Source organism: Cyphomyrmex costatus, unplaced genomic scaffold, assembly GCF_001594065.2.
Source record: "Cyphomyrmex costatus isolate MS0001 unplaced genomic scaffold, Ccosl1.0 scaffold398, whole genome shotgun sequence".
Classification (NCBI taxonomy): Eukaryota; Metazoa; Arthropoda; class Insecta; order Hymenoptera; family Formicidae; genus Cyphomyrmex; species Cyphomyrmex costatus.
In genome coordinates this window covers 323,101-335,350 of record NW_017278185.1, presented here as the reverse complement: position 1 = coordinate 335,350, position 12,250 = coordinate 323,101, and the positions used below count along the sequence as shown (strand labels likewise).

General features: G+C 33.0%; 1 protein-coding gene across 1 annotated transcript in view; it reads right to left on the bottom strand.

Moving 5' to 3' along the window:
- sprt (PDZ domain-containing protein sprite) overlaps positions 1-12,250 on the bottom strand; it is a 93,562-nt gene that overhangs the window by 19,281 nt on the left and 62,031 nt on the right. The window contains exon 4 of the mRNA XM_018543744.1: positions 5,821-5,901. Within this exon, the coding sequence (XP_018399246.1) occupies positions 5,821-5,901 (81 nt within the window). The remainder of the gene's footprint in view (positions 1-5,820; positions 5,902-12,250) is intronic.

Sequence of the window (12,250 nt, the reverse complement as noted above, 5' to 3'; positions counted from 1 at the left end):
AACCGGCAGATTTTCGGCCAGGTAGAACTTGGTCGAAAGTATCGGCGTTCAGACAGCTAAGGGCAGTGACTCCCGGGATCACAATCTTGCTTCGCAGATCTCTGTCTGGGCCCTTGAGCCCAAGGGCGTATTATGACCTAACTTCTCCTGCGGCGAAGGGTTTCCTTATAACAGACACGAACGGTTAGAGCGTCTTGCTCATGATACTGTCAGATTTGATTGTAAGGAATTCGAATTTTATATGAGGGTGTGTACGTTGAGTTCTATCACCTAACCACGCAGATCTTTTTAAGGATATTATTTCAATTTAATTATATTTATATTTAAGATGGAAAAATAAGATAGAAAAAATAAAGGTAGAAAAATAAAAATTTGTAAATAAATTAATGGATGGCTGGAAAAATAATTTTCGATTCAAAATAATTTATTGCATCGCATCTATTTTTCGTTGTCTTTCGCTGGTATTTATTTATTATTTTATTTTTAATCTAATTTCATCTATAATTTGTGTTAAAACTTATAGTAGATTTCTAATTATAATTTTATGTATTGTGAAATATAAAAAAAACATTTAAAAAAAATCATATAAATACGCGCATTTATATAAAATAAATAGATAATGTTCACAAAATACATACGTATAAGAAAATATATGTATACATATATAATCATAAATACAATTCTATTCTGAAATTTGTAATAAATTACAGATTGTTTAAAGTAGATTTAATAACGCCGGATATAATGACTCAAAATATCAAATTATTTCAAATGTATAACGAAAATTTCAAATTGTTTAAAATATTATATACTTAAAATTATTTAAAAAAATTTTTTAATTTTTAAAAGTCTTCAAATATGTATTCCTTTTTTACTGTAAAATTTACGATATTATTTCAACACTTCAATTTATACACAGACAAATAAAATACAATTCTATCTTTAAATATTTCAAATGTGTCTCGGATATTCAAACATTTTGAAGGAAAAATCTTTTAAATTTTTAAGAGCTTCAAAACATTTAAAAGTTTCAAGACTTTTAAATATTTCTGACTATGAATAATATTTAATACTAAATTTTTGCACGATCGAGTCCTTTAAAAGCTTTCATAGAAGAAGAATTTAAATGCCTATCACTAATACGATATAATACAATTGATTACTAAGATAATAATGTTTAGTCTTTTGTAAAAGTATTGTGAATAACTTAAAAAATATTAGAATATATTTTAAACTTTTATTTTTAACTTGCAAACATTAAGTATAAATCTTGTACATATTAATAATATCACAAATTTATAACAAGTCCTTCTTTACGTTTTTAAAAGGTTTTTAATTTCTATTTTCGTGCAGTATATTTCTACTCATAAAAATTCTTTATGCACACGACAAAAATTATCTTTTCCCCTTTCCTGATAAAATGGCCGTGTCATTCGACATAATACAATTGGAGCGGATTTCTCAAGACGGTTTCCGTTGCTCACGGAAGCGCGGATAAAAGATCCTTTCTTACCCGCCAGGGATCAACCACCTTAAAAGCGTCCTGAGCAGGGATGCTTCCTACTGACGTTGATGCAACCTCTTCGAGTCTCGAGTCCCGACGTTCTTTTTCATTATTCATATCGTGCCCCCAGCACGCGGCATTCTTCTTTGCCTCGACTTACGTCGCGAAAGCAAAACGCGACGTCGCCGTGCGAATCCGCTCAAGCGTAAATATCGCGTTGAATTTCATATAAGACAAGTTGGAAGCTCACCAAAATCGCTTTTCTTCTTTAAAATCCGCACAAAATCCATGTTGCATTATAAAGACTGTATGTCAGTCTCAACAAAAAAGTTTGTTTTGTTTAACCTATAAGATCCATAAGTGTTTGCACACGTAAGTGCTCGTGGAAGTCGATTTGACTCATACTATTTATGTCACACAAAACAAAATTTTTTATTTTTATTTATAAGTAATTCTAAACTGTGAGACATAAAATAATATTTATAAATGTGTTTTTAACATAAATAATTTTCAAACATTAGAAATTAAAGAAATCTATATTTCTAAGATATTTCTTTTATTAATATTTTTAAAAAATTAGTAAAGGACTCTTAATATTCAACAACAAACATATATAAAGGGCATATAAGAGTCTGAGTATTAAAAATAACTGTTATTCATTGAAATAATATTTTCAGTTTCATTTCCACACGAATATTTATAACGTATATATGAAATATAATATAAAATTTTATACGATTACACAAGAACACAAAAACATACTGACAATATCAAAATCGGTATTTTTTGTTCAGTTTCTCAGTTTCCTCATACGACTTCGATTCCTTCATTTATTTTGTCGCTGTAGTCGCTCACGTTCTCTATTTGCGATAGAAAAACCAGTTGCGTCTTCAAAGGCAATGTTGCACCTTCAAGCGCGCGTAGCGTGATTTCCCGCGATTTCCAACGTTAAAGACGTCCAATATGAAACTTGTATCATACAATGGACAAGGTTGAAGATACGGTTGAGAACGTGAACTTAACGACGCTGGTAAGGAAACCGGATCGGTTCGACTGCCTCGGTGATACGAGGGCGTGTCCGTTGTCCAGGTCGACGGGTCCACTCGTTGCGAGAAGAAGGGCTCAGCAAACGCAGACGATAAATAATGACCGGCGGATATGCATTTATCAAAATAATATTCGATACGGATGGACGCGCGAGCGTGCGTGCCGAGTGTGAATGGGAATTCGCTATTCGTCGTTCCGGAGTCGAAGTAAGTTAAAGACGCGACGAGGCTTAAAGCACGAGATTAGAGACGATATAAAGTTATACAGAGTACATGTTACCTTGCGGTATACTCTATGCGACGAACCTATAAATTAGAACGCGGAATATGCTACCCGGATCTAAGCAGTTTCGTCTCGTCAAGTGAGTTAAGTATTGCGAGGCATTTTCAACTCCTTTTTCCGTCAGAAACCCGATCCTTTCGACGAGAGTAAATGTTAGCTGTGTCTCATCAAACAGATGAATATGCAAACAGAAGTAAATATTATACGACGATAAATAGTTGCTATTCTTTTTTACTTTTACGTATACCTTTTCTTTGGACACAGTTTAATAACGCTGGTGGAATTTTCAGTCTAAGAGAAATTTGCGCCTGTGGACTTTTATAATCATTTCTATAATTATAACTCCATCGAGATTATGAAGAACCTAGCATTAATTAAATATGGAAATTTAGATTTTCAGTAAAATAAATTAATGTATATATATGTATCTATATAAAATAACTCTATAAATTTTTTTAACTCAGTCCTGAAAAAGACTAGCTCAATTTTCAATCTTTAAAAGTGAAATTTCACTCTTCAGAGTAAGAGTCACTCTACAAATTTAGAAAGAATATAGATTACAAAATGTGAACAAAATGATGATATAGAAAACAATATCACAGAATAATAACAACTCAATAATGGATAGTTTTTTTTTTAGCTATGGTGTATCAAAGATGCTCTGTAAGTAAAAGTTTTCTATTTATATTTCTGGTATATGGTGACTCAAAAACTATCCCTTATTGAAGCCTTGTGATTATAAAAACTTTATAATCACATACGTGAAAGTTAACTCATTTCACCGAAATCCAATTTTCCATATAATTAATGTGGAATTCTTTACAACTAGAATAGGTGACCTAAAATTGTTTGTTTTTAGTTGAATTATTACAGTTATCGAAACCCAGTGCATCAGCGATCTAAAATCACCACTCGCGAGCTGTATCTTTATTTTAAATAACAATATCGTCATTATTTGAGACTGAAATAGAACAAATGTGAGCGCATTATGATTGATAACGTCGCATTAAGAATCCATTACATGAGGAAAACGATTGTACTTATGATAATTAGCTTGTGTATTATTTCAACTGTACTTCAACATCGCCCGGCGGCGATCGGGGTGTGGTTGCGACCATCTTTCCCGATGGGGTAATTAAGTCTACGTCTAACTACAAGTAGCGCGGCCATTTATTAGCGAAGTACGGCGCTCCGTCATCGCAACACTGCTATTAAGTGGAAATGCAATCGATAATCCCTTCGAGCTTCGTGGTGGTTGCAGGGGTATGCTAGATAAATTAGCTACACTGATTTTGTTTCGGTCAAATATTTGTTCACCAGCAATAACTCTGATTTATTGCATGTATCGTTTGGCAACATAGATATTTGCAGATATAATGTTTTACGACGGAGGGCACATACATGAGGAAAATTCTCAAATATTGGCTTTTAGGAGAAAAAAAATAGCTTAAAACAGTTTAAAATGCAACTCTCGATAAAGCTAAACATATAACATCGGAAATATTTAAAGACAAACAGATAGAGCATTTACAGAAGATAGATAAAATAATGTGGGTATCTGAAATATACTATTTATTCGTTTTATTGAAAGAGAAAGAAGAAGTTGGCCAATTATCTATGATTAATACAGATTCTATCTTTCTTGGAATAGAATCATATATGCTTGAATAGTGTAGCAATTGTTATTCTTCTAGCAGAATTTTCTAATTGCTTAAAAAATACTGAAGAAAGAAACTTGTTTCTCATTCTGCTATTTAAAACTAATTTTTAAATTAGGTGATTGCATTGATCTAAGAAAATGTTAAAGTTTTAGAGAACAAATGACAGAGAAAATAGAGAGGAGAACATTTCCTTTTAGTATTTATATAAGCAGTTGAAAGAGTTCTATTTAAAATAATAATACATTTTATTAGTAACTATACTCAGACATTGTATAATTCTACTTTAACAAGGATAAAATGTGTATTACAAGCAAATGATAGGCCAACTTCTCATTAATAAAATAGAAAAATTAATAGTGTATTTTCCAGAGGTCCATATTATTTATTCATAGATTTATATATAATTTCGTGGAACGCGGCATTTTTTGTGAATTTATTATACATCTTCCTTTAATTAACCCTGTGTTTGTTCCACCTCGGTTTAAACGAGTTTTTGTAGATTTCACTTTTACTTTCGACCGCAATATTAATGGAGCTAATAAAGACAGCTTCCTGGATTTTGCACAAAGCGGTTTTGTAGTTTATGAAAAACGCGCATGGAAGTCGTGAAGCAGGTAATAGCGCGTCGCGGCCCGCATAATTTTCAATTTCAGCCTGCCCTTCCCTGCAATCAGGCGCGAGGAATCCGACGACTTAAACGACGTACAAAAAAGAAAGAAAGGGTAAAAGCGTCGTTGTGTCGAAAAACGAGCTCGCGAGCGTTGCATCCTCGATCTAACGTTCTTGTCGCGTTCTGTATATCTCGGCAAAAAAGCCGAGCAGTTCTTGCGGCTGCTACGCCACTGGGCGTCCACGCTGGGGCACTTTTAATGGCACCGATGCGAGCGGAGGCCTCTGGTCCCCCTTTTGCCACCCGCCCAACCGGACACCGAGTTCGGGTCTGAGGACCTTCGGACCAAACGGGGTTTTGGTTCACGCATCTGCATATAAATCATTGGTCGGACAGGCTTAAGAAACCAGCGGGCTATAATGCCGACTCGCCAATAACCGCGAAACATCGCCTTCAGTTTCTTCCGAGGGTACCACTAAAAACAGCTCCCACAAGACAGCACCGCCGCCAGGCACGAGGAAGAAGAGCAAAAAGGACATCAAGAACCAGGAGAGTAAGGGCTGACGCGGGATAACTTCCTATCGCGTGAGTTCTCGCGCATCATTTCACTTCAGGACGTGATTGGAATTTTCGCACAGTTAATAGTTTTGCGCCAAATACCCTAATTTCCAGAACTTTTTCCAGGAAAATTGCGAGATTTAAAAGTTTTCCATTACCTTAGCCTCTAAAGTCTCCAACTGCGCCATCCTGGGTTCCAATAGCTGCTGCTGAGCACCAACTCCGGTGTGTAACGCAGTCTGGAACAATCATTTATCAGATTAAAGTAAAAGTGTTGATATGTATTAATGGCTAAGACTTTGTATTCATTTATAAAAGTATTAATTAACGACTCATTTAAATTTAATTATCACTTATAAATTTAAAGTCTAATTGTAAGTAAACCCTTTCAGACTTAATTTTAGTGGTAAACAAAATTCCTTTTTAAGTTCGGGTATTTTGATAAGTAATTCGTATTAAAAACTATTTTTTTTTTCCAATTCTATTTTTCCAACATGTACACATTATTATGTGCATCTGTCTGATTTCAATGATGTTGATAGAATCAAATAATTTTAACGAATAATATCTTCAAATTTGATATACATTGCAATGTACAGAGGATATCTAAAGGGTCAAAGGAATAATAATTTAAATATATTTTTAAAAACTATACTATTACAAATCAATATAAGATATTTATTTCATTTTTCCTTTTACACAACTTTACTTTCTACCTTGCAGTAAATTTATTCCGTGTTATATGATACCTATTTTTATGATTATTACGTGTGTAAATGTACAGCATAAAAAACGGCATAATAATAAACCGTGAAGAATTTCTTGACTTTGATTTCTTTTTGTCATAACATTAACAAGAAACTCTGTGATCGGAGGAAAGCCTGATACCTCTCCCTAGGCTTATTCTTATACTCACCCACGATATTTGATATGTGACCCTCGAGATATATTACTCGTACATACACTGTACATACATTCACCAATATCTCAACCGCGCCATTGTAAAAGGTTTTGCGTTGATCTCGGTAATAAAAGAAGGAAAGTTATTTGCAAACCGCGACCTTCCGAGTCTCCATCGTCGGAGTAAGCTAATACCCGTGGCGGCCGTAACGTTTTCTAAGGACAATGGGATTTCAACGACGAGAGAGAGAGAGGGAGAGAGAGAGAACACTCGTTGCGGATTATTACGATAATTATTATTGCCACCGCTCTCGTCAGCCATGGCTGAAATCGAGAATGCATACATATCGTCTTTCTTCATATTGATGCAAATGTAGTATAGTATAATATTTTACACAGCGTAATTGATACATGCAGAGCGCCATTGCGATAATATATATACTCGCAGGTTTTAATCGTAACTTGAATTAATGCGTATAAGAAACGTACGATTTATTCATAGAATATATTAATAATTTAATAACAATTTGCATATAGATCTGTATAAATCAACCTATGGAAATAACAATAACAATATGATACGTCTCAGAAAATTATAAATTTATAATAATATTTCTTTATGAGCAAGTAATATTTTTAATTATTTGTTATTTTAACATTGATTTCTTAACACTATTATATTTTTAAGAAATTATCTGTAAATGGAATTTCTTGAACGTCTCGCAGGTAATATCTTTATTACGAAAATTTCTTTCGAAATATCATTTTCTTCTCTCCCTTCTCAAAATAATTTCGCGCATCTCTTACGCCAAGAAGGAATCTGAACTACCATCGAAGCGCAATCAAATCGAACGATTCCACAAGCGATGGAAAACAGCTTTGCGGTTATCATAAGCAACTTCAACGCAACGGTTACGATTAAATAAAAATTGTTCAAGAAAATAGTGAATCGAGATAATGAGTTGACGCAAACAAAGTTCAAAAGCCTTTACGATCTCATTTAACATCAATTGAATATTTTTGCGACTAACGAAATGTTAAAGATTGCCTTTTATCGTATTTCTGCGCTTAGAAAAAAATACAGAATATTTCGCAAGCCAACTTGTGCTAAATCTTTCTCAGAAAACAAAGAAACAACAGAAATATCACTGAGACAATGAAAACACTTTTAAAAGTAGTTTACAGTACAGAGAATTTATCACAAAAAGTATCACTTAAGGCTATTTTCATTGAATATAGCTTTCTAACTTGTATTAAACATTTCTTGATTAATTTTCACTTAATATTGGAAAAATTTTTTTTTCATCATCATCCAAAAATAATTTTTTTTTCAAAAATTCTTGATTTTCTGAATTCTTGCTAAATATTAAAAGAATAAGGGACTATTATTTTCTTTTATATTCGCGCTTCACGAGACATAGTCGAGGAAACATCAATCACAGTGCACGTGACTCTGAGCTTCAGCGTTTTCTGTAAGCTTTCTACGAATTGTGCGACAGAACTTTATGCCACCTATGGCGTTATTAACTTCCCGGTTTCTATTCTCGGTTCTATGTCTCTTGTCATTACGGGTTTTATGGAGTCGTGTAAACCAGTCTCAAATTAACGAACCTTTTCTTCTTTAAAATGGAAGATATTCAACTCTCTCTCCAATCTGTCAGCGCCTGAGATGAGACTAGCCTAATTGAAAACTGTCGTGTCAGCTCTACCGTCGACGGATTTTATTTGCCGTTAACTGTGCTCAATTTGTTACTCTAATTGCAAACGTGGTTATTTGACGGCATCGCAGATTTTATTTTATAAAAAGAGCAAGATGCTGCTTTATTTAAATTTCAGGAAATAATCTATATTGTTCGTTTAAATATTTTCAATAACAGCAAACATATAATTAATCATATAAATAATATGACATAATTAAAATTCTTTGTAGAAAATACGGTTTTGCGCTAAGTATTTAAAAATCTAGCTAAATAAATAGGCACAAACCTAAAAATAATTGTATCAAATTATCAAAATAATTATGTGGGCCACTCAAGTTGCTTATTAGAATGTCAAAATTTTTTGCAGTATTGCTCATCTTACTTTAGTTTCTACATAATTATTTTAATGGATGAACAAAATTATTTTTAGATTTATATGAATAGCTTTTTTAGATACTTCAACAAAACTGTTTTTTCCATGTACATTTCAAATATTTTTTAAAAGAAAATGATTTGTTAAAATTATTATTATTTACTGTCAGATATGCACACAGAACATTTTGCAATCTGTTTACGTATAAAATAAAACGTTAAAAATATAACACGAAAATTTAATACGACAGCAGTAAATCCGTTTATTAAGATCAGTTTTGATTTATGATTTGAACTGTTTATTATATCAATTTTACCAATTTTGCCATTTACATTGAAATGGTAGAATGGAATACGTCATATATGTGTGGTATATGCCAGTAGAGACTTTCGATAACCAAACGTGTCAAAATTTATGAGCGAAGTTTTGACGTTGCGAATCGCGATGACCAATCTCTCTCGCTATTCGTCACTGTCGGAATGTAATGTACGCATCGCATGCATCATATACTGCGACACATATGCCATCACAATTTAAAGTTTTTAATGTCCTTTATGACAAACTGTTTTATCATGGGCATTTGGTTCAAAGGCATTTAATCTATTCGACAATATACATTAAAAATTTGCAATAAATTTATGTGTAAAATAATTATATATATATATATATATAATTTTATAAATATAATTTAGTAAAATTAATATAAAATTGTTTCGATGAATCTGATAAGATAATGCGATTAGCAACGATTACAATTGTTTTCTTAACAATTATTAACGAAATCGTTTATGCAATGTTGAGTTTATTTTTAATTGGTTCGCTTCTTTTAATCAAAATTTTTTATGCAAAAGCTGTCGTTAATTAAAGAGAACACATGTTTCTTCGTCAAACGCCATAATTTTTAATCGTTACATGCACCACTTATGGTCACTAACGACAACCACGTGATTTCGCTCGTCATTGAAAAAGAAACAAAATCTAGAGAGAAGTCGTAAAAGAGGCAGAGAAGAATTAATGTTCTTCAAGTTGCACCATTAAGTGCAACATTTCGTGACGGGTGATCGCATTTACAAGCAAATGAAAGTACGTATTAATGACAAGGAAATGAACCAGAAAGCAAAACAAAAAAGCATCATTGAACATCAATTTTGTAATTAATAAAATGACAGCCTGAAGGCTTTTGGGGATTTTCTAATCTCACATGTTATATATTTCATACGTTAAATATATTGCTTATTACCTACAACAACAGCATAATTAAACAATTGTCACTTTTTAATTGCTTGCACAAAAAATGGAAGGAAAAAATAGGAAAAGCACATATTTTGAAAGAACTTTTATTCCTCTACAATCAATTATGATACCGAAATTGCATTTCAAAAAAAGTTATATAATAATATTACAATTACCTAAAACGACTTAAAACATTGAAACTTTTTTTGAAAAATTTTGTTTTTTAAACGATATCATTGTTAGTAGGGGAGGCCGAGAGGCTAAATGTGGATTTACTCGAGCGTCGTGGGGACCTATTGGATTGTGAAGATTAGATGCTAAAAAGAAAAAAAGGTTATATGATGTATGCCGTTTCAGTGGTGGGGGGAGCGTGTACAGGCTTTCAAAAAAAACAGTGACAATGAAATACTCGAGCGTGTCAGATATTAAATAGTGTAAGCGACCCATGTGTTTCTGATAACGGATAAATATTAATCTGACGGTTTACGTGGTGGGGTTAGCTGTAGGAAGGGGTCAAAAAAGGGGGGGAAAAAAAAAAATTTCCTCGAGCGCGTCAGATTTTTGAAATGTACACTTTTCTACATGTAATTAACACACCATACCTTAATCTGACGCGCTCGAGTTTTCGAACGATCGATTTTTTTTATTTACTAATCCCCTGGATCCCCGGCTCTATATAGAGGTTTAATATTTGGTGGGGGTCTCGAGTAAATCCCAAAATCCCCGCTTGGCCTCCCCTACTATGTATAGTAAACCAGCGATACGTATCTGTGTATTGATCTAAATCATTGCGCGATGTCAGCTAGGCTCATCAAGATTGTTTTTATATTCACGTAGATTTTATACGGTGTCGTCGCACATTTCGGCAAACAGGTTGGACGGAAACGGGGTTTTTACGAGCGGTTTTGTTGCTCCGGTTTGTCGGTAGTCAGCATTGTGCTCTACGCCGCCGATGGAAGGTGCGGTTTTGCGGTCGTTTGCCGACGGCTTCGAGGGCGTCCACTACACGCCGGGAATAAATAAAAAGGAAAAGGAGGAAAACTGCGGGAAAGGGAAGACGTAGGCGGATAGGTGCGTATACGCCTCGTCTTTTAAAGGCCGCGCGTTTGCAAGAGTACCGGAAGAAACGTCGCAACCGTGAACAGAGGGGAAGTGATGATGCAATGATATGGGTAACATAATAAAATGTATACAAATAATTAAGTGTATGGTAACGGTAATTTTTATAAATATTTCATGAAGAGAGAGAGAGAGAGGAAGAAAAAAAGACGTAATTTATCTGAATCGACGGAAGTGATTTAATCATTCTGATTGAATAATTTTTTAAGTGGGATTTTCTGTGTGTGAGAATAATTTAATTACCCTGATTAAATTACTCCCACATAAAAAATTATTTATTATTTATTATTAAATTATACTTCAAAATTAAACTGAAATGAAATTTCGAAAGCTTCAAAAAGAAATCAATAAAAATAATAATAGATTATATTATAATAATTTTTTTTACTTGAGATAAGTTATTCACAAAATAAATGTTTAAATTAATCCATTAATATAATATAATATCTATATAAAGTTAAATATGATATCGCTTTCTTTGTATATCTTGAGTTCGAAAAAATTATATCTACTTCCAATTATAGTCAGGGCAGAGCTTTCATTAAAAAAACCTTAATGTTAATAAAAATAAAATTTACAACATAAAAAATTTATGCTAATATATTTTTCTCTAAAAGTGTAGTAATAATAGGCCATTATAATAATGGGCCATTTTTATGATAAATAAGCAATTAAAATAATTCATATATTACAAATAAAATTCAATATTATTCCATTTAATAATATTGGGTTATAATACCATAAATGTTCTTCCTAATTTCTGTTTGTACATGAAAAATGTTAAATTTGATTTAGTTTATAAATAAATATAAAACAAAAGAATTGTTTATTTAATTTTTTCTTTGTTTAACTTTATTACTAAAAACTATTTTTGTTATCTTCTATGATGTTACGATATATTGAAGTTAAAATTATTGAAGATGTTATAGTTTTCACGTTTAAAAACAAAGACCGTTCAATGCGTTAAACGCATTTTTACTTGCGTGGTTGCTTGTCGCAATTCTGAAAGGCGAACAGGAGGAAGAAACGGCGAGAGAGAAGCTGCAGAGCTCTCTCCGTGGTGCAGTCAGGAAGAAAAATCTTAGTTATATTTCACATGCCGTCGAAGTGTCATGTGTGCATACGTGCGTGTTCGTGCGTGCGAGACGCACCGACACGTACACGCGTGTCCCGTGCTTCTCTCCAACGAAGAACACCAACCCGACCGTGTCCGCGTCCTCCTCGCCATCATTTTTCACGCCGAGATTTTTCTTTTATTTTTCA